Below are 24,277 nucleotides of genomic sequence, written 5' to 3'. Positions count from 1 at the left end.
TAGATGTTAGTAGGGTTAATAGGATTTTTAAGACATCACAATGACCCCGTAGCCCCTATAGCTCTGTGAGATGATTGAATCATAGAATTGAAGTCATAATGGAGATATACCACCTAATCATTCAAACTAATGAAAATACCTAACCTTACTGAGAGGCAGGTGACATGGCTCATGACAAGTATACAAGTGAATAGTAAAGTACCAGAAATGTCGACATGTTAAAACGTTAAAACACACTTCAATATGAAAAACTGACAGGGTGACACAAAATGCAAGTTTCTCTTGAGTTTATTATAAAAGTCAGTATGTACATTTTTCTTTTAATATGCAAAAAACAGTCTTTGTTTTCCAAATGTCAGATGGCATGACTTCAAACCCAAACTGACACAGATCTACTCCACTTGGGTAGTGAAACTGTCATTGCCCCCCGTCCATCTCATGTTGTGCCATAATCATGAGACGCTGAACTGGACTGTGGTAACTCTGCGTTGTACGGCCCTATAGGGCCGCGATGGCTTTGGCAGCTACTCTCCTTCCTAGAGGCAGGGTTAGGTCGGTGATGGCTAGGACCACCTTGGGTCTGGCCAGGGCAGGCAGCTTCACAAGCTCCGAGACCTGGTTCACAAAGACAACAGCTTTTATTAGCCATGTGACTGAACAAGGATGATTTCACACGCACAAACAAAAATGAGTGTTTTCACATTTGTCCTTTTTAAACAAACCAAATTCAGTCCCATGTCTGAGGACATTTAGAATACATTTTCTCTCACATTTAGATATATCTTTCTCCGCACCACTCTTCAAAATCATGATTCAAATACTGGAAGGAATACTTACTTATGTAAGTGTGAAGTCACTTTAATTTCAGAAGATAACAGGACAATTTTCATTACATTCTAATTCAAACGTCACTATTAAAAAGGCTTATGTCACTGTCAAAATGACCAAATTCCCAATCGGTTCATTAGTGTATCAGATTCAGGTCACATGGGCTACCTGGATGATGACATGAGACTGATAAGATGGCTGAGTGAATCCAGCTGAGGGAGATCCACTGACTTTATATCAAGTGAGGGAGAGAGATGGAGAGAGAGACAACGAGAACGCCATAGAGAAAGACTGTTTGTGTGATGTTACGTCGTCAGACATTATTATTAGGGCATGCATCCTGGCAGAAATCTGAGCTCTGCTGTGTGTGGACTTGCATACTTAGAGGGACGTACCAGGCAGCATACTTTTATTATGTCAAAATCCGTACCTGCTACACAAAATGTGTAGAGGTTGGCAGGTCTGTATGCTATGTCTGTATCTGATACACTAAGCTAAACGAAGTACTGACAAGTTCACAGCCAAGAGCAGTGGCCAAAACACAAAGATAAAGAAAACTGATTGAGCAGATAATATAATTTGCACTGGGTTGATTTGGCCTCGACAGTGAGTAATGAAAAATGTGCAATATATGGTGCAAGCTCTCAGTCTGTATCTCTAGTGGAATTTTGGGATCCACTCCCAGACTTTGTCTTCAGCCTCTCCTTCCTATAATTAATTTCTGCGGCCTGCGGTACAAGAGTATGATTATTAGTATTGGGCAGCTTGCAGATGTGAATGTGAGATTGCAGATTCACACCAAGTGTGTGTTGCAACTTGCAACATAATTCCTTTGCAGTGTAATAAAACTGGACAGTCCAATCCACATCCAGGCGCACAGCTGGACTGCCGTTTCCACAGCAATGGTTTTGACACTGTCCCTCCCGGCTATGGGATATAAACAGCAGACGGGTGCAGATAATTTTTTGAGTGCTCGGAACTGTACTCTTTTTAGGGGATAATTCACCGTTGTACAATATTATATTTTATACTCATATACTTTCATTCAAATATTAAATAGGTACCGTATGCTCATAAAAATATTAAATAGCTATAGGTCTACAGTACACTCTTCCCTCCTTTCTCTCATTCGCTCCCTCTGTTTTTCTGTCCCTCTCTTTCGCACGGAGGTGGATGAGTAAAAAAAACACTACACTGGGTGTGTGTGTGAGAGAGAGAGAGAGAGAGAGAGATATAACGTTATAATGTGCAGATTTCTGTCTGGTGATGTTGTTTAGAGTGGCTCCTTAAAGGTAGGGTAAGTGATTTTCTTTGGTTAAAGTGTTAAATAGCTCTATATTCTGATAATACTCATTACTACTCAATAGAGTGTTTGTTCAGTAACAGGAGTCTCCATGTCTCTCCAGCTCTTTATTAAACAGAGGGTTTAAGGTCTGTATACCAATTTTATCCTATCAGGATAGAGAACTCAGACAGGATATAGATTAAACAAGTGAAATTGGAAGTTATGACAAAGAAATGAGCAGTGTTGGGCTCGTTACTCAAAAAAAGTGATATATTACTCATGATTACACATGAAAAAATAATATTACTTTACTTATTACTCCCTGCCAAAAGTAACTCGTTACACGGTACTTTTCAAGTAAAACACTAGCAGTTCTTCCTGTCTTTTCTGCAGCCTACACTGGCTGTGTTTTCATCTCTCAAGCAAACTCGCGGATCTCGCGCTAATGAACCAGTTTGATCCGGTTTAGGGCCCGTCCTTCCATATCCAATAATTTGCACGCACACATGCATATATCCGCTTTGCGTGTCATATCCACTTTAGACCACAATTTGTTATTACTTGTCAAAAAAAGTAATATTACTTTTTTCATTACTTTCCAACACTGGAAATGAGCAGACAAAATCGGAACACTATAATCAATAAAAATTAAGATGATTAATGGGTACTCTCAGTCTCTACTGATCGGCCGAAAAGCTGGAGAGACGAGGAGACCACCCACTCTATGCTATGGGGGCTGCTGGGGAAACTGGACGGCAGGGGCAATTCTGCAAAGAGTCCCCATGGCCAGTCATTTGGGATCTATTTGGGAATATAAGTAGGAAAAAAAGGCTATATGTTATTTTAGTCCGAACTTGTCCTTTAACCTTTTAACGAAAAAAAAACCATTTTGTTTTAAAGTATAAAACAGGGCATCGCTGCAAAGCAGCATCTGTGGCCGGTCAACTTTCCCTGGTTAAAGTTGACTGATGGATGGATAGATACATAGACGGATGGCTGGATAAGCAAACAAGGGCAACCGAGAGGTGTGCATAGTTGAGCCTTGTAGCTCATCACTGACGTTGACCTTTGACCAGATGAAGTTTCTTGGCCTTGTGTTGTTTTCACGATGATACAGTGTATTGGGTCATTGTGGACAGCACGCAAACACACAAAATTAACCAAACAATCTCACCATGGTAAAGGGCATGAACTGCAGGATATTTCCACGACTGCCCTGCTCCAGACATTCAACACACTCCTCCATAAAACTCTGTACAAACTGGGTGTGAGGTCCAGCCATCTTGGAGCCCAGGATGGAAGAGATAAGTAGGAAAAGATTGGCTGAACAGAAAGGAAAACATTGGCTTAAATTAGTCCATTTCTACACAGTTATAACATATATAATATATACGTACAGTATAAGAAACCTTATTCTGAAGGAGATGAGAAGGACACTAAAATGTCCTTAATATTTTACACAGGCTTTGTCATGGCTTGGCAGATGGTCCTTGCAAACTTCATAATGCATCAACTGCTAATGAGACAACATTTGAAAATATATTGAAGGCATTTTTCATTTGATGTCTAACTGTGTTAATTTAATTTGTCTAACATGCTTTTTTCCTGGCAGCAACCACAACAACGTTCCATTCAGGACAAATAAAGTCTTGACCACTTTAAACAGCGCTGGCCAATCATGTACCACAGAGGGCTGAGTGTATAGAACTATTCATTTAGCACATGTTAGAGTAGAGACATGGGCACTAATTTGGTGCAATGCTTAATGGGAAGGAAATCCTGCATACATTTGGTCTGTGGCACTTAATTGGAGAACCAAAACTTAAAAGATGGAGCTCTCACCCAGGACACGGTTGAGAGGGTCCCTCATGTTGACTGAGTGAAGTTGGGAGGCAGATAGGGAAGTGCTCATTGACCGGTCCCCTGCAGGAAAAGACAACACCTCATGTCACAAGGAACCAAAACACAAGTGACTCATGGAAATCCACTCTACAGCTGACAGAAGCCTGCAAGTTACAACAAACTCTGCTTCGTCATTTAAGTAAGAAGAAAAAAAGTTGAAATGGAAACAGTCTGCTTCGTCATTTAAGTAAAAACTAAAAAAGAAGAAGTGGAAATGTAGTATCCTTATTCCTTCCCTATTTGGTGGACTCTTGACCAATCTTGGTGCAATCTTGACCAAAGCTTGGTCAAACTTGAAAGTTGGGTATTGTCCAGGTCAAAATACAATTTGAGGCACTGTTCATTGAAGGACCAGCCTTAGAAATACTTAAAGATAATATGAACAAATAAACACCGATATTGATGCAAATACCCTTTCATTTTGGTCTTCTGATCTCCCCTCCCCCCTTAACTAGCTATACAGAAACAGGAAACAGAGGGCAGAGGAGGAAAGAGATGCAACCGTTGTCACCAGCTTGGTTTCACTCCAGAGACTCTGCGGTTATGTGGTTATGTGGTTGATGCTGGTCAGTAACCCACCTATGGTGGAAGGGCAGTTCCTAAATGACACTTCGCCTTCACTATTATTCAACAATGGAAATAATTTCCAGTCATTCCGAGAAAAAAATAAGGTTTCAGTTTCTCACATACTTGGAATTAATCGACTTGCTGATAAAAATTTAGGATGCAAGTACAATAAGGAATAAATAAGAGGAAGCAAAAAAACAACAACGTCATAAATTACTGAGTTAATAATCATTCACTTTCAATATCAATCACACTGCAGTGGACACGTTAAAACCTGCTGCCATGAAAGACCCTAAAAGATTTAATGATTTTCAAGGCCTGTCAGAAATGACGCAGGCTTGCTGGCCTACTTTGGTGGTGAGTTTGCAAGAGCTGACTTGCTGGAGATTTGGAAAACACACTAGCTCTAGAACTCCCCTGGTATTTGAACAGAGCTTAATATTACCAGCTGGGTCACAGCCTTTCATCTCTGGGTAAAACCTTGACAAAGATCTAATAGAGTTGTATGTGTGCATCATAGTGGTACAATTGGAGATGAATACCAGATAGATTGGGGACCAATCTATCTGGTACATTGTGGTACATTTCATAATAATTTGGTCAATTCAATTCCACATTTTGTATTAAAATCATTTTCAACAGAGTTTACTGGTAATTGTATTTTTAACACATGATTTAAAAATGCAGCTGCCTGTTTTTATTCTTGACAGACAAGAGATTCTGATGAACCACTGCCCACAGGCTGACTCGATTAGGATGACAAAGGGCTACAGACTGACCTGGACTGGACAGGGCAACAGGCTCGTCCTCGTTGGAGCTGAGCAGGCGCATGAGTTTAGAAGGCTGGGTGTCATCCAGAGGGAACAAGCTGCTGTAGTCCTGTGGGCCACCAGAAGCATGTTAGACCACCATTGTCTTTTGAACATACAAATTACAGTGTTTATTTAACTATTAAAAGAGTAAATAACGGATCCTTATGAGTCCATATTTACACTCAGAGGATTCAACTTTTTTCCACTTTGGATTTATACATAGGATTCTGCTGTAGTTTAATCACTTGAACCTGACCCTCGATTCTTATTGAAATGGACCAGAGTTTCAACTGTACGTGGACCGCTTTTTTCTGTGTACTGTGCACCAAATCTCTTTGTCAAAAATAGCCAATCTACAGCTTGCAGATTGCATGGATTAACGCAAAATAAAAATCGCACTGAAAATGTTTGTATGGCCAAATCCTAATGTGTGATTTGTGAAACAGTATGAAAGGAGCTCCCCACACTAGTGCTGTGTTTCATAAACTATTAGCTCAGTATGTAAAGGTATGATGTTTTAGTAACATTTTTCCTGCTGTTCTACATACAGCCAACCAGGTAAAGTAAATCACAGATTGAGGCTTTAATCTTTGCTTTCATGAAATATCTGAGACCATTAGGGTTTTTTGGCGACGGAGAACTTTAATCCATGATATCGGCAATCTTTGACAAATGTTCCTCCCAGAATAGGGATGCTGGGGTTCAAGTGGTTAAATAAAATACACTTCCAGAAACCAGACTTATGTAATATGTAACACAGAGCTAATCAGAGCACAGAAACATCTCTCTCTAAGATAGTGATCTGAGACATAGCACTGATGCTAATAAGGTGTTCTGGTGCTTCTTCATTTAAGTGCAGCATTCAATACAATTGACCATGGAATCCTCATAAATCACCCTGAGAGCCGGGTTGGCCTCTCAGCCTTAAGCTCCCTGACTGCCTGTCGTGTGCAATCAATAAAAGAATGAGTAATAACTTTCTAAAATTATATGAGGGTTGGCCTCTCAGAATGTGTTCATAAACTAGTTCCTAATATACATTACAGGAAGGATATTTTTTATTATTATTTTATTTTTCTTGGAGAACGTGTCAGAGATATATGATATAGCGTTTGGTGTTCCACAAGGGAGCTGCCTTAGGATTTGGCTGTTCTCACTGCTTCTGCTAGATGATGTCATTAGAGAACATAATGTTTGCATAATGTTAGCTTAAAAAATAAGGGGGGCAGATAGAGAGAGGCAGAAAGTGTGTGTGTGTGTGTGTGTGTGTGTGTGTGTGTGTGTGTGTGTGTGTGTGTGTAATCAACAACTGAAAGGCATCCTTGTCTACTGGCACTGGGAAACGACGCTATTGCCCATTCTTTGTGGGGTTTCCCATGTTTAGGGTACATGTTTCCTGTTTTGTTTTTGTGTCATTGTCGGTGTGTATTGCCCGTTTACCTCAATGTCCTCTAGTTGCCTCTTGCGTTGGCGAGCCGAGGCCTGACCTTTGTGGTGAGAGGAGTAAGAACTCAGGGCACACCACACTGACAACCTGTAGAGTCACAACGACAAACAAGAAAAACTCACTTAACACAAGACTCCTGTGTCTACCTAGGGAGCTGAAGGGGTTAAGCACACTCTTCCTCATCACTGGATCTTAGGCCAATAATATTCCTACTCCCTATGCTGTCTCCCTTAATCTCACACACACAAGCGCACACAAGCGCACACACAAGCGCACACACACACGCACGCGCACGCGCACACGCACGCGCACGCGCACGCGCACACCCACACGCACACCTTGTCTACTATGTATCTCTTATACAGAATACAGATCTGATCACAAGATCTGTCACTTCAATGATTTGAATACAAAGAAAACAAAAACCCGAACCACTACCATAACGTTAGGCCTGAAAACCCGGGGCTGTAACCATGGCGACGATAGATCCCATAGCCCGAACTCCAAATCTCCTGTGTTTACATCAAAACGCTAATAAACAACTTAAATTTTGGGAAAGTGAAAAACTGGCGTCGTTATTTTGTGCATATGCTAATGGTCAATGCCCGTGTGCAAATGCAGATCAATTGCTCCAGCCACTGTGGAGAACTGGGCAGAACAGACAGATTTTGATGACAGAGGTTTGCTTATTTATATGTAGGATAGGATATGTATCAAATACTGTATATAAGGCTGCTGGCCACCACAAAATCTAGAATATTAACTTCAAAGTTTGTAAATGGGGAAACGTTGTATTCTTCTCATAAAGCTCAGATAAGTTTAACTTTTTCATTGCTTGGCTTTTAAAATAAACGACATGCTTTGATCTGAAACCTTAGCTGACAAAGAGACACCAAGGAAACCACAAGGCAGAGGAGAACATCTCCAGAAAGACAGATGACTGTTAACTTTAGTTGGATGTTGTTTGCATTCTCTGCTCTGTGTTGTGAAACTGTAGCTGATAATACGATATCTAAGAAACCACAAGGCAGCAGAAAACATTTCCAGAAAGACAGATGACTGTTTAACTTTATTTAGGTGCTATGGGCCTTGGCTTGCAGGCTCCGTCGGTAATGAGATGGCTGGCTTTATTTGCCGTGTTCAATCCAGATTTAGGTTGCAATACATACACTGTATGATACAGTTGTTGTGTTCAAGGCTTGCGATGTGCAATGTAATAATTTGTACAGATATGTTGTCATGCTACAGGTAACCATGAACACTCCAAGCGATCGTACACACACACACACACACACACACTCTTTCTTACTTGGCCAGTGCCTTGCCGGGTGGGTCTGCCAGGCTGGGCCAGTGGGCTGAGTCGGTGAGCAGGTTGGGCAGAATGGTTCCCAGCAGGGTCAGGGTGATCTGCGGGGTGTCCAGGCAGAAGATGCTGTAGAACAGCTCCACCACGCGGTTTGCCCATTCCTGCCGAGTCTCCTTCAGGAGTTCCTAAATGAACAGATGGATGTTCCACATTCAGTCATCGTCTCATCGTTTTTAAAATCACCCAGCTCCTGTGTTTTTATCATCGTACAAATGAATAAATCCAAATGCAAAATCTTACTTATTGAATATTTATTGATTTATTTAATTACATACAGTAATGTAATCCTGTGCCTCAACAAACATATTGGCTCCATTGGTGACCCAACCTACCTTGACCAGGTTGTTGGTGAACCAGAAGACGCCTCCCATGTGCAGCAGGCTCTCAAACAAGTGCAGGGCCCGGCTGTCCACCCAGCCCTTCCGCAGCACCACCTGGAACTGCTTGCTGAGGGCGTCGTGGATGGGCTCCTTGGCTGGCAGCAGATTGCGGTAGGGGATGGGCTCCTGAGCCTCCATCGGGGGGGTGCCGGTGCGCAGGGGCACACCTGTCTGCTGGAAGACGTCAGCGCACATGTGCTCGAGGATGGAGCTCATGATCACCACCCTGGTAAGAGAGGGGGACATGCACACATCAACTATAAAAAAAAGAAATCATTGACCATGACACAACTGAGTTTTCACAAACTTTGAAAACGGCATTACAATTTGTAATGTGTTGTGTAGAAGAAAAGAAAGTCATCCATCATCAAAAACAAAGTCCAACACATGAAGAAATCCAGAAGAAGACATTTAGGGCCTTTCGGTATTATTTGAGTATATTTGTGGGTAACGTGTGTGTGTGTTTGTTTTACCGTTCATTGTAGAACTGCAGTGTGTTCTCCGCGTACAGCGGGGTCATGAGCTGCCGGATCATGGTCTGCGGTTTCTCCCTCTCATCCCGCCCCAGCATCCTCACGTGTGCCACCAGCCAGGCAACGGCACAGATGGCCATGCTGCACACCTTCCCCTTGATATTGTCTGTGATCTTCTACACTCAGGTAGGAAAAGGAGAGAAAGAGGGAGAGATATTCAATATGTTATAGAGAATAAGGGGAATAGGATATGAAGGATGAGCCAAGTTGAGCTCAGTTATGGCTTACGGTTCAGATCAGGTGGTGGTGGTGTGGGGGGAGGGGGCTTGAGAAAGAGAGATTGACAGCCAAAAGACAAATTGAGGGACATGAAAAAAAGAGGAAGGAAATAGCAAGTGGAAATACAAGAGTATTGTGAATTCTGACTAAGATCACTGCCTTGTCCTCAAGCTACTCGTTGCTTGCGTGGGCTTCCGCAGAATTGGGAAGCGATGAGAAATAAGACTAAATACAATACTTGGGTACGTGAGCTTCTTGGGCAAGTTGTCAAACATGTCAGAACTCGTCATTAACCACTGGTGACAGTGCACATTCTTCGGTAATGAAACACAGGAAAAGGAAATCAAGAGAGAGTGAAAGGTGCTGGGTGAAAACGAGCAACCAGAACAGCTCTCTCTCTCTATGCAGCTGTCGATGGAATGTTCTTGCTGACACAGTCAGAGTCTGATCACATCCTGCATTGACAGTCTTAGTCACCTGAGGACGAGCTGCTCTTCAATTTTTCCTTACATATCACACTAATGCAGGAGCATCACGGTCACTGAATGTGTGACCTGAGGCTGATTCTACAAATGCTTTCTAAATCAGTAGTTCTCAACTCCTAAATTGATATGGCCGTGGACCACCCATCTGAAAATGTTTTGTGCCAGGGACCCCCAGAAGAGAAGATTTGTGTTTTAAAAAATCCAAATTATAAAAAAATGTTCAAACGCTTTAAAAAGAAATCTAAAAAATACCAGATGTATTGCTCGCAGTGCGGCACGGGCTGTGAACTTGTAGATCTGATATTTTTGAGAACTATTGTTCTAAACCACTATTCTAAATCCTAAGAGTTTTCTGGAAAACGTATGTTGCTATATATATAGCCAAAATCTAAAATGACACAGATGCTTTCCCGGTTTTAATGAGTTAAACAACAACTTCTGATCCAATTTACTGATGCCTTTCCCATTGATCCAAAAGGTAGATGTCAATCACTGTTCGTAATTAAAACACTGGCCAGTTGAGCAGTCTTTGTGATTGAAGCTCCAGCCATCCATGCCCCAATAATGAACCATATTTCATAGACAGTCATTTAGATCAGGTTTTTCCTTTCATTTGTCGTCTGTATGTATACTGTAGACATCAGGGGTGGTTAGGGCCTTTGAGGACATGTGTAAAGACCAATTCTCAGAGGTTTCATGTGCAACCTCCTCCCCCCCACCCCTACAGGCAATCTTATCTTTCCTACTGCCTCACTGACCACAAATACCAAACCATAGATAGAGATGCTGATTAGAACATACCTGCACAGCCTCCACTGACAGCACACCGTTCTCCCAGGCATTCAGAACTTCCAAGATGGCGGCTGGTGTGCTTAGGCAAATTTCGTGCCACTTCATCTGACTGGAACACAACACATTAAAAAAACATGAACAGAAAGTCAGCATGACATCTGTGTGCCAGAAATGCATGCAAATACCATAAAGACATTTCATAAACCATTTAAACTCTATACAATTTGTTGTAAATCAAATACCTGAAATAGCCGTTCTAAAATGCATTGTGAGCTTGTAGAGCCGCAATTTTTGCTGAATGTTCACTTGTGTTTGCCAAATGTTTGTTATGACATGCCCAGAATGATGACACTCCTTTATTTTGTTCCCACTGAAGCGTGTGATTATTTTAGTCTTTAAAATAATAACTGTTGAACACTGGCATAATGAATATTGAAAGATGTAATTTAATCTAGAACAGGTGTCATTGAAAATATATGAAAAGTGCTTAAAAAAACATATATACTTCCCTCAAAATAATTGAGACTCAATCTTAGTGAGCAGCACTAGTCATCACAATATGCTGGCAAACAGATAAGGACCTTAATTTTAACCATAATCAAGCTCACAAAAGCAAACCGATAAGGACCCTAATTTTAACAATAATCAAGCTCGGGGCAACTTCTTTAGCTTCCGGAGGAAGGTACGTAGAACTCACACTAGTTTCATTTCAGTAGAGTTGTGGAGCAGGGTCACCAGACTTTCCACTTTACCAGACTCAGGTCTGAAGCAGGGGTGGTCTGGGTTCAGCGTCTTGCCCTCCTCTGGCATGCAAGTCTGCAGCCATGTTTCAAAGAAGGGCGTCTCCCCTGAGGGGCTGGGTTCAGACAGGATCACCTGCAAAACGAAATAGAGGGGCCACTCAGGCATGTCAAGGACGTTGGGATAACGGTTTGACCGATACGGGAGTTTGAAGGATGATTCCCTTCTTTTTTTTTTGGACTGAAGCCGCCGACAGCTGATTTTGTTTTCTCAGATAAAACATTTTTAAATCGGATTCTGCAGTCGATATCAGATCTCTGACAATAGGTCAACATCAGGAATATCGGCAAACTGATGTAACATTCTCCTTTGCTGCTTCACTTTTCTTTATTTAAGTTTATTCAAGTTATCTATAGGTAAACCAATCACAGTTCTGGGTAACAATAGTCAAATCTAACGTAAGCTAAATTATTCTCAACAGCAAAAGCACATTTTATCATTCAGTATGCCAGCTACAGAAAATGCCTGGTCACTAGTACTGTAGCTAGCTCCTTTGAATGCTCAGTGAAAACGTGGATCTCTGGACATCTACTGGAAATACAGTGAAAGTACAGGTTGTTTAAGCTTTAAAAATGTAGCACTTGCATAACATGAAGTGCACAAGGCATTAGTCTGTAACATTGCAAGCCTGTCAATATAATGCTCCATGGTCCTCAAGGCACTTGAGGACCATGCCCCACACAGAACAACTGCCCCACTGGAAGGGCTCAGAGAGACCATCAGTAGAAGACTGTTCTTGAAATGGTACGAATGTGAAGTGGGCGCTGGAGGGTCAAATAAATAATCGAATCGAAGTAAGTATATAGGGTTTAAGTGGCTAACCTCTGATCCATAGGTCTGCACCACGTGACACAGCATGAGGAAAGAGATGTCAAAGAGCAGGGCTCGAACTGAGGCCGACTTGGCTGCAGGAAGGGGAAAAGAAACACCTTCACGTAAGTATCTCAATGGAAAAACTCCTATGCTGACAAGATGACCAAACACAAATTTCCCACATTGGAACACATCACTCTTGATATTGTGTTGCACTCACATCCTTCTCCGCTGATGTGCTTGGGAAACTCATTGAGCCTGCAAGGGCAAGAGGAGACTATTAAAAGAGTCTATGACTCAACAAAAATCACAAGGAATTTCCGACGACTATCAAAAATATGGTGTGATGGCACGCAGATGTGTGGCAAACTTGGCAAACTCTGGGTTTTGTGCACAATTATGACAGTGAACATGACAAGCGAGAAAACTGGAGGGCGGTTAGTTTTCATTCACTTTGAAAACATTTGGCTCCTACGCATATGCAGTTCACCACCCACATTAACTCACTTGATGAACTTCCGGGCGAATGATTTTAGCTTCCCAGTGGCGGCGGCTGCTGCCAGGAGCAAGTCAAGGCTCTTCCCAGACAACATGTGTCCCAGAACCCCCAGCAGGCCCTCGGGAGACTTGGAGTGGTCAGCGTCTACGGTCTAACACACAACAGAAAGGAAAGGGAAGTGAGAAATGAGATCAATGAGTTGACGCAAGCATCCGGCTATAAGCTGTCGTTTATTCTGCCACAGCATTTTGGCTTCCAACTTCCAACATAGTCGAGGGTTAAGCATTGTGGTTGGAGAGAACCTTTACCAACATGTAAACTTGGCTGACATTTGAGCTTGTCGATCTTCATTTTCGCTGATTTAGACATTTCCGTCTGTAACGACATGCCCAAAATAGGGACGCCAAGTTGAAAGTGGACACCCAGAAATCAATTCTGAGTCAGTAACCCACCAATACCAACCAAGGATTTTACAGGGCTATGAACGCTGTGAAATAAAACCACCAGGCTCTCTACCTTGAGTATGTTTGTGACTGTGGGCTCAGCTCTCAGAATGAGACCCGGGTTCGGCTGGATGTTGGCGTTTTCTGCTGTCTTCAGCCTTGGGGCGTACTCCCTGTCCTCAGCCCTTAAGAAAATGTATAACAGGGGAGGGACAGATAGAGAGAAGGAGAGAGAGATAGAACAAGATGGGAGCCATAGAGAAAGGAGGCAATTAGAGAGAAAAAGGAGAGAGAAACCAAACGTGACAGGACAAGAAAGAGGTCTCGATCCAAGTTGAACAAGGGAGTTCAGGAAACAAAGCAATGAGAGAGGAGACAGAATGAAGGGAATTAGTTCAGGTCATAAGACATGCTCCGATTCAATTCGCTTACTGAATGTTTTGTTTTTACACGTACCGCTTAGAGGTGAGGTTGGCCGTGTTGCTATCAGACAGCAGACCCAGCTTATTACACTCCTGCAGGAGCATGCTGAGACAGTCACAGCTGTGAAATGAGAGGGAGAGGAAATATGATCAATTAATATGATGGCAGACAGGGGTGAGGTTGACCATGCCATTTATAGTCGTAGTATTAGTACATATACTGTACATACTAGGGCTGGGCAATTAATCGAAACCGATATTTAGAACCAATAACCGACTTATAACCAAATAATCGAGAAGATCTTTTTTTTTTTACTATACCCTCACATCTAGGGTGAGGGTCTTGATTAGAGAAAAATCGAATCAATCTTTTTTTATAATAAAATATATAAATAAATCGATTAGTCTGACTAACCAACCACTTAACCCTGTTTTATTCTTTGTTTTGTACAATTGTGGCGTATAGAAATAGTGACAATAGCAGATCTACAAGCGCAAGCGCGTTGTGCTTGTAGATTATTTCTAAATAGTTTTTATTATCATAACTGAGGCAAAAGTTTGAAATAATCAAGATATTGAAAAGGTTATAGTAGCAAAGGAGGGGTCTCCATCCATATCAATGCCAGTGATTTCCTTCCATTTAGCCTTAAGAACATTAAAGGAATAGTTCACCCAAAAAAATACTTATTTTCTATCAATTACACACCCCATGAAGCCTTGAATTCATGGAGTTTTTTAGTTTTTGTCGCATTCCTAAGCCAATAGGAAAGATGCTAATGTCTCCGGTAGGAGACTCAAAGTTGACACTTTGAGTCTCCTACCGGAGCCGCCGCCAGTCATCAAATTATTGGCTTAGGAATGTGACAAAAACTAAAAAACTCCATGAATTCATGTCTCAATGAGTAATCGATAGAAAAGGGTCATTTTGGGGTGATGTTGGGCATGGCTCACATTTGCCGTCCCAATTCATTACATTGAATCCAATTCATTATTATGTTTGACAGGTTTAAGGTCAAGGTCTGTGCAGGGCAATAAAGTTATTTCTCAAGCATCTCAACAAACCACTTATGTATGGGGAGCATGGGGGGAATGGGGGATTGTCATTCTGAAACAGGAAACAGCTTTTTATTTTATACAGTATATATTTCATTAAGCCCTTGTCGAAATGTGTCCTCTGAATTCGATCCATCCTAAGTACTTAATTGCAGTGAGCAGCCACAGTGCAGCGCCCAAACAGTTGCCACACAATTGTCTAGATAGAATGTCATTGTTGCTGTAGCAATAACATATCCACTCAGTGGAACAGGGCACTAATTCGAAACATTAATTAGAAAAGGTGTCCAGAGACGTTTGGTCATATAGCGTATCTAATGAACTGAAAATCTCTCTGAGGGCAATTTTACTGAAGGCTGTGTCAAAATGAAGTTCATAAATATGATGGATGCTACTTTAATAAAAGTACTAAATGGCAGAAGGAACCTTTTTTTTAAGGCACTTACTTGCATCTCTGGTCTGCTTTGTCCAGCAGTGGTGTGAGCTTTAACAAGTATTCAAAGGCAATGTTCATATCATCCATGAAGTCCTGCGGATGGACACTTGTTAGATGGTGTTCGGCGATGATAGTCATCCATAGCACTAGTTTTCATCACAAAGTAACTTAATACAGAAGTTGTTTTTGTAATGTATCTTTACATTAGTTTTACTACATTATCATTTGCATCAAAGTTTGTTAGCCGTTTTCTCTCTTTTTTGAATACTTTACATATCAAGCTGGGTTTCAATGTCTCTGAGCAACAGCAGTTTTTAATATTTAATTAATCAATTGTCAGCATGCAGTACCATATATTTTGTACAATATCAGAAGCGGACGACATCACTGAGTTAAGTTGAATACCTGTCCGTTGTCTCCCTGAGGGTACTTCTTTAGTCTGAGCAGAACTTGTGGGATCTAGAATTGAGGCAAGAAAGAATCATATTAAAGGGAAAATTGGTACATTTTTAACTGTTCTATTGGGAGTACATATGAAAATCTGACACAACACCTCAATTTGGTATCAATGTAATAAGACACTGACCTTGAGGAACGTGAAGGCAGTCCATTTGAGTTCCTCAGTGCCCTCTGGGGACTCGATGAGGCCAGTAAAGCAGGCCTTCCAGATCTCCAACACAAAGAGAGGAGCAGGAATATGCTGCAAGGAGATATAACAGCACACTCTTCTTTAACAAAATACTGCCCCCTAGGGTGCCAACATTATGGCTACACTGTAAAACCAAAGGAATCAAATGGACCCTTACTGGTCCATTTGGTTTCCATTTCTTCAGAGTTAAAATAACACAGATTTACTGTGTAGCAAAAAGTAATGATTCCCTCTTCAGTCACAATCAATTAATCTTGATGATATGGAGGAACTGAATTATTTTATTACACTTTTAGCATCAATTATTTTCAGCTACAGCTGAGGGTCTATATGAAATTATGTTCCACCATTGCTGGTATTGAATGATCAGTATCGTGAAAGCCAGTGCTGCAATACGTTTGTGATCACCCCAGTGCAAACTTTAAATGCAACACATTAACTGCCAAAGACGTTTATAAACGTCTTTGGGAATTCAGCTATTGCCTGCCAAAGACGTTTAAAAACGTCCTGGAAAAAAAAAAAAAATTAAAAAAATTAAAAAAAAAAAAAAATTCTAAAAAGATTATCTAATTATTTAAGATTGACACTCTTTCGATATTCCAAACGAATAAGGAGATAACAATTTCCAAAGATTTGCTGCTCCATCCACTTCAATGTTAAAATTCAAACGGACAAACAATTCACATTGTTTTTTGGTTTGAAACTACTGGTTTTGAGCTATTTTCAAACATCAAACAACACATGACAACAAGGTCATAATGACCTCGTTGACATTTGTGAAGCTACACCTGAATCTCATCTGTGATTAGAAATTTCTGGGGATCAATCATACTGGAGAAAAATATTCTGTGGCTATGCGAAAAGGTACCAAAATCGTTCAAAACCCTGGCAGAGGCTACAGACTGTTTTGAAAAAACTCTGGCAGTCAATGTGTTAAATGCATTAAACGCAATCGTTAAGCTAATGGAAAAATAAATGTGTTTTTTTTTACAGAAGGAACTGATTCATCAAAATGTGTTGGGGGCCAAACCCAAACACCAATATCCTCTTCAGTTAGAATTTTCACCTGCATTCTCTTGATCATCATCAACTGCTCCACCAGCGGCTGAGTCTCGCCTGTCAGGTTCGTAGTTCCTTCCAGCATAACGAAGGCATGGACTGAAGGGAAGGAGGCGTGCAGTGGAGGCTCGCTGTGTCCCGACAGCATGTAGGGAATACTGGAGCAAAGAGACAACACTTGAATTGTACTGCATGCTTGATGGCGTACACAGTGTACAAGACAAATTTCGGAAAAGAACAAAAAACTAAATCATCAGTCATCAGCTAGCTGGTTATCAGGGCTTCTAGAAATACATGCAATGCCACCTGTTCTTGGAGGAACATTTTTCTAAAGCATAATCTAATCCATAATAATAGACCAATCGCTGAGCTCAACATATCACCCTTCCCTATGTTAGACATTCTGAGAGCTTCTCCATTGACTTGATTGATATCAGATGCCATAGATCCATCTTTCTTTAGTATTTGCCTGTATTTTGTTTGTTGAAATAGTAATGGTATGCAAATATTATACGGTGCATACTACAGGCTTTGTTGACGAGATTAGGAGGAGATTTTGGAGCTCTGGCTTCAAAAATCATCATCATCATTTTACGTGGAAAATTCGTGATGACGCTTTCAAGTCAATGGAGAAGCTCTCAGAATGTCTAACATAGGGAGACGGGCAGGTGAGGGGTGGAGCTTAGCGATCTTTCTCATAATTATCAAACACAATAAAGACAGCATGATACATTTTTTACAGCGTGGCTTCTTCAGGAGGCTAGCCGTCTGTAAAATATTGTGTGTCATCGGACTAATACATTTAATACACTTTAGATACACCTTCATTCATGTTTTGTTATAGAGCACCGAAGTCCTGACGTGACTCGTTCATCCCCAGGTTTGCGGAAGTAATTTCTCTATGGAGAATAACATTGGGTCATCTTAGAATCGTCTCATACAAGAATGGACCCTTCGCTAAGCCCCACCCACTCCACTCTGTGACTGGTGGTGCGAAGTTAGTCACACCCAGGCCTGGCAGCGCCTGGCAATCTCTGCTTCTCACCCATTGACTTGCATGTTAAATGACGGCTTTTCCCCTTAAAAATAATCGATCATTTCAGCAGCAATAGCTTCAAAATCTCTTCTAAATCTAGTCAACAAGGCCTGCAGTAGGCTATGCACTGGACAAATGTGCATGACATTATTTCAATAAACTAAAAACACGGGAAATGTTAGAGGGAGTAATAGCCATGGATACAAGACGGTCGTCTGTCTCGACCGTCATGGATGAATTTCAACCTGGTGTTTGCACTTTCTCCATTTATAGCCTGTACATCTACAGAAACGTTCATATTTCAAATATAAAGTGCTTATCCCATGGCCACGGATGTTACATTTATGTACGTGCTCTCAAAAGTACCCGTATCATCCGTATTGTTAAATAAAAAGCATTTTAATCTGATCGGTGGCCATTTTCTCCATATGCTTTCAACAAAGCGACCCTATCGGTTGATAGGTGTATTGCACACTGATACATTATAACTCTATGAGACATTGGCCACCGATCGGATTAAAATGCTTTTTATTGAACAATACAGAATATACGGGTACTTTTGAGAGTCCCGTGCATCATTTTAACATCCGTGGCCATAGGGTAGGCAATTTATATTTGAAATCTGAACGTTTATATATATGTACGGACCGTAAATGGAGAAAGTGCAAACACCAGGTTGAAGTTGATCCATGACTCTAACAGGAGTTTTCATGTACCGCAGGGTAAGCCTACTGTAGCAGTTAATAAATAGACAAACAAATGAATGAATATACTTTAACATGCGGAATCCGAAACAGGCAGCGCTGTGATTCTGAATTTTGTTAAGATCACGGTGATTAGTAGCCTATTATTGACACCACCTGGGCGAGTGAGTCGTGTCGTGTAACTTTCCTGACGTTAAGCTGTGTATGTGTTCAACAACACAGCCATATTCAGCCTTGCAGTTTAAGTGCAGATTTCAGCTTGGGAAAAGCAGCCTCCAACGGGTTTGGGTACGTGGTTCATAGTCACCATTGCGTTATCGTGGTATTCCTATTCTTGCTATTATGTTGCAAATGATTGTGTGTGTGCGGGCGAAATAACATTGACAGCTATGGCAGGTGACGAAAGCTTGCCAGACCTATGCCAGGCTAACAACGGTTGCTAAGCTGGCATTGGACAATCGCTTTTGGGGTGGGGTTTAGCGAAGGGTCCATTGTGGTCCAAAAATAAACACCGCGTGTCGGCGTTATTGTCAGGGAGGGGGTTCTGTATCGTTTATGATAGTCAGTCACTTATATTTGATACAGTCTGTTTCTGGCGAAAATGTAACTAATTCGGCGGAAGTAACATTAGCGTTTTCTCACCGTCAGTTGATGCTTCATATCCATAAGAGTCAACCCGCCGGGGTCATGTGTTTATTTTTGGAACACAGTTCTTATTTGACGCGATATTCAATACGTCTATGGGATTCAGAACGGGGGTGGAAAACTGCAAACCAGGTAGACAAACAAAGGATGTGTAAATGACGTCAGACTTCGGCGGTCTATTGTCTTTTGGTCCAGCACTTTTTTTCTTTTTTGTATGTGTGCAACTAAAAATTTACTGTTCAATCAATCATAGAACATTGAATGGGAGGTAGGGATCTCTTGTCCTCCTCACCCCTTCACTAATGTCACGCTCTCCTCCAGCTTGGTTTGTAGCGTCTGATTGGTCACACTGTTGAGGCCTTCTGTCACTTTGAGCATTGCTTGCTCCACATTGCTCCAGGAACCTGTTGAGGAAAACCAGTGAAACTTAATTCTCTCTTGCACATGCATTTACAATGCACAATCACAAGATACACACAGAGATTCCCAGCACACATACATTTACACTTCAATTGTCTATATTGTCACTGTTGGTCGGAAACCTTGTATGTACTCACATTTTTTTATTAAGTAAAAGTATCAATACTGCAATGTAGAAATACTCTGTTACAAGTAAAAGTCCGGAATTCAAATGTACTTAAGTAAAAGTATCAAAATGTACTTAAAGTACAAAAAGTACTCATTATGCATAATGTGCCATTTCACCAGTTTTAAAATGTATAACATGTATATAAATCTTTTGAAAAAAGCAGATCTACAAGCTCACAATGCGTCGCAACGAGACACATTGTGAGCTTGTAGATAGGCTATTTTCAAATGGCCGAAATGTATATAGGGCTGAAGTGGTTAATGTATGTTTTGTAATAATAATCAAAATCTACAAAGTAACTAGTAACTAATGCTTTCAAATAATTGTAGTGGAGTAAAAGTACAATATTTGCCTCTGAGATGTAGTGGAGTACAAGTAAAGTACAGAAAACTGGAAGTCCTCCAGTAAAGTAAAAATACCTCAAAAGTACAGTACTTGACTAAATGAGATACATTCCAACTCTGATACACAAATTCACACACAAAGACGAAATACCTTGATCTTCCAGTCGAGCGATGTGGACCAGGGCTGAGTTCTTGTTGCTGCTCATCAGTGTGTACAGCCTCTCCTGGCAGGCCCTCAGGATGGTCTCCGTACTGGCTGACGGGCCCAGCTCCCTCAGCTTGTCACAGTACCAGGCGCAGCCCTGCAGCAGCCAAACCACCACCCCCGACAGAGCCCGGCAAAGCCCGATGCACTCCTCCGCCTTCCCGTAGCAGCTGCAGGGTGTATATAGGGACGAGTTAGTGGGAAGGAGTAAGGTAAAACACATCACAAAAAGTGAACACCGGTGCAGAATAGAAAAAATTATCAGAAAAGAGAAAGACTTGAACACTGCAATCTATCGCCTAAAGCTTTATCACGGTTCAGCTTACATGCCTTCTTCAGAATACCTGTTATTTAAAACGTTTAGCTTTAGAAGGACTGTACGCCAAAACATGATGTAAGGTAGATCAAGATGCATTAGGAGCTCGAGTACATTGCAATGTACAGACTTTATTTGTGTTTTGGGAAGATAGTCATGTACAGTGTCCTTGATGGTGTTCTTCTTGATGAAATCATCAACAGCATGTTCACACTGGCCATCTCTTAGTCTCAGTAGTGACTGAAAATTACTGTTGAAAACTATTTTAGTTCTGTGTGAGAATGTCACATTAAACTCCATGGCAAACTCTGACAGTTTCATTGTTTAATACAGTTGATGCAGTTTAATACAGCATCAATATCACTGCAAACTAAACAGGTTGAGTTATGCTAGTGTTGAGCACGTTTTCTTTTCAGTTTCTGAGAGTTTTCTCCACCCAGCTGATTGTCAAATGCTCTGCATAAAATCTTGGAGGCGAAAGTTAACTTTTACGATTAGCCACAGTGACTGATTTGGGAAATGGGAATACCATTAGGTGCAGGAGATAAAAAATATAAAACTAATGGGGCAAGAAATCGTCTGCTATGTTCAAAGACATAAAGAGACAAATTGCTTTAGATGTGATGTACCTGAGACGATGGCAGAACATGTCCATTATCTCCAACAGTGATTTGACACACAGCTCCCGAGAAAAGTCATCAAACTAGACGAGAAAATAATAGATGCAGTTACTGAAGAAAAAATAATCACTTGCGTTATGAGGCGGAAAGGACAGATTTAAAAAATAAATGTCTAGGCATATACTTATTCCTTACCTTACTGATGGCTGTGAGCACACTGGAATACGACACCATCTAGAAAAAGAGGAATTTACACAGACATTTAAACACTTTACTTAAAGCTGCCAGCCGGAACTTATTTTATGAATAATTTGTATTAACTAATCTGTATGGTAGAGTATGTTAATACAATAGCACATCTGCCTGTGAAGTCCTGTTTATCCTACTCTTCCATTGAAAAATCTAGTCCCTGGTGTCGAGTAGACCCTAGTCTCCTACTGGTTGACGAGTATTCAAGCTCATTAGCCTGCCCAAAATCTCCAAAGGGTGGATTGATTCCCTCTTAAATGAGCGTTAGATGTTTGGTTTCCCACACAAGAGAGACCAGGGTTTGAATCCCAGGTGTTATATTTGCATTTACCTCTTCATTGGGCGAGGACATAAAACGTACGGACAGTAGCTTAAACAGCATCAGATCTTTCTAATGCTTTCTTTCTCTTTGTACATTTCTTATGTCATACATCTATCATATTATTCAATCTGTAACAAACATCTGACCCACCATAATCAACAGGATAATGCAAAAACATTGCAGTCCTTTAGTATGAGGTGTGTATGCTGACATAGTGTGGGTGCTATTGTATTGGGTGCATGAGACACATATAGTTCTCATGATGTGAGCACGTCTCTGAGTGAATGCGTGGGTATATAAGTATAGTAAAGTATGGTAAGACTTTTTCCCACTCACCTGGGAACTTATGGCATATTTGAGGTAAGAGAGAATAAGTGGGTTTGGAGAGGGACCAATCAATGCCTGCTCCATAAGAGCTTCTGAAATGCACAGACAGACAAGAAGGATTTACATTAAATGGTAACTTGTTAAACAGTCAACTCCTGAAACCCAATGCTGCCCATTCATTCTCACCATCACTTATTTAAAAAAAGCCCCTCTCTACTGACCTGCAAGATTGAGATAGTCCCATGTTGCTCCTTTAGGAAAGTTCCTCTTGATGTTTATGGCCCACTGATAGTCACTCCAGCGTTCCTTCCAAGCCTGAAGAATGGCTTGCTTCAAATTGACCACTTTCATGCTAACAGAAACATGCAGATAGGTCAAATTACACTCACACACCAGTGGTGGAAAAAGTCCCACAGAATGTCCCATTTCACAAGTTAAAAATGTATAAAACATCTTTTCAAAATAGCCGATCTACACGCTCACAATGCATCGCGACGCATTGTGAGCTTGTAGATCTGCTATTTTCAAATGGCCGAAATGCATATAGGGCTGAAGTGGTTAGTGTGTTTAGTAGTAATAATGATCAAAATCTACAAAGTAACTAGTAACTAAAGTTTTCAAATAATTGTAGTGGAGTAAAAGTAAAATAGTTGCCTCTGAGATGTAGTGGAGTGCAAGTCAGAACATTGGAAACACTCCAGTAAAGTAAAAATACCTGAAAACTGTACTGAAGTACTTGAGTAAATGTACTGTACTGAATGTACTGAATTGCAATTAAATGTATGTATTTTATGTAATTCAATTCAATTGTAATTAAATGTACTGAATTGAGTAAGAGTATTTTAGTACTTGAGTAAATGTACTTAGTTACTTTACACCACTGCAGAAACATTCAGATGAAATTACACACACACACAAGCAAATAACATGTCTTATATACCTTGCACGCTAGCTAACACATGCACCAGTTAAGACTGCAGCAGCATACATACATACATACATGACAAAGGGTCGTGTTTGGTTGAAATATGCTGCAGCTTTTAATATGTCACCGTGGCTTTTAGGTTAGTTAACGTTATTATAATGAATGAATAGCAGGCTAATGTTAGCTAGCTGATGGGAAGCGGTCTGTTTCATTGAGTGATGATTACTATAACAACAGAGAATGCAGGAAATTATGAGCGAGTCTTCAAAACGTTACTAAAAGCAATGCGACCGGTCGTCACTTTAGTTACTAACCTGGAAACTTTAGAACGTCCCAAACGGACCAAATCAATGTTTACACAATTTCACAATTACGATCACAATACAACGAACGCCATCTTTCTGTGTGGCACGCTACTGTCGCCAGCGCTGATTGGTCAGCCTCACAGAGGCTGAGTATTCGTCCAGCTGATTCGACAAAGACAGAACAGAACCAGCGTTGCCATGTTTTGTGAAAGAAATAAGCAACCACGTCTGGGAAAACAAGCCCAAAAGAATGGACACTTAAATATGCATTGGCTATTTGCAAAAAGCCGATCTACAAGCTCAGAACGCGTCGCGATGCGACGCATTGAGAGCTTGCAGATCTGCTATTTTCAAAGCATCTTTTGAATTAAAATGTAAATATTTGGAAGATTTCTGAAACATTCTAATATAACAACACAAATCTGGTATGCGGGCCCCCCTGGCTGGCTCAAAACATTTACAGATGGGTTTAGGGACAAATTACATATTCATTTGGGGGTCCATGACATGGACATAATTGAGAACCACTGGTTTAAATAATAATAATAATTGCTTGGAAGCAAGCCCAAATAAGCAACTATACTTTAGAAACCAGCCCCAAAAAAACGTAACCCGCAAGGCCGCAACTACCAATATTTACAAGCAACTTTACAGAAAAACAAGCCCAAAGTCGCTTATAATAAGCGGACATGGCAACACTGAACAGAACGCAAGCTGAAAGGCATAATCATAATTGTGTTCCACCGCAGGGTGTCGCTGTCATCAAACCTTTGATAGACCCCAGCTTCTTATCGACAGCAAGGCAAGTGCATGGAATAGATAATAGCAGAGCTAAGATAGATAGTGATACTGTTTGATATCGTTTTCCATTCTCTAATATGCCACCCTCCTCCTCAAAC

At 40.9% G+C, this 24,277-nt stretch overlaps 1 protein-coding gene across 1 annotated transcript; it reads right to left on the bottom strand.

The window, feature by feature from the left end:
- Positions 1–272: 272 nt before the first annotated feature.
- Positions 273–23,489, bottom strand: med24 (mediator complex subunit 24). Its single transcript, XM_080455090.1, has 26 exons — positions 23,388–23,489; positions 22,370–22,500; positions 22,158–22,240; positions 21,446–21,484; positions 21,260–21,333; positions 20,261–20,484; positions 19,469–19,580; positions 16,799–16,949; positions 15,670–15,783; positions 15,489–15,542; positions 15,094–15,176; positions 13,629–13,715; positions 13,246–13,345; positions 12,738–12,880; positions 12,451–12,488; positions 12,240–12,322; positions 11,314–11,492; positions 10,626–10,725; positions 9,061–9,236; positions 8,540–8,813; positions 8,151–8,332; positions 6,835–6,928; positions 5,362–5,461; positions 3,956–4,036; positions 3,288–3,436; positions 273–615 (listed from the first exon to the last, which is right to left on the bottom strand). The coding sequence occupies exons 2-26, from the start codon at positions 22,497–22,499 to the stop codon at positions 499–501; spliced, it is 2,967 nt and encodes a 988-aa protein (XP_080311216.1). The 5' UTR covers position 22,500; positions 23,388–23,489; the 3' UTR covers positions 273–498.
- Positions 23,490–24,277: the final 788 nt, after the last annotated feature.

Source organism: Gymnoscopelus braueri (assembly GCF_963280865.1).
Source record: "Gymnoscopelus braueri genome assembly, chromosome: 17".
NCBI classification, from domain to species: domain Eukaryota; kingdom Metazoa; phylum Chordata; class Actinopteri; order Myctophiformes; family Myctophidae; genus Gymnoscopelus; species Gymnoscopelus braueri.
Note: the sequence above shows the minus strand (reverse complement) of the source record. Positions and strands in the feature narration are given on the sequence as shown.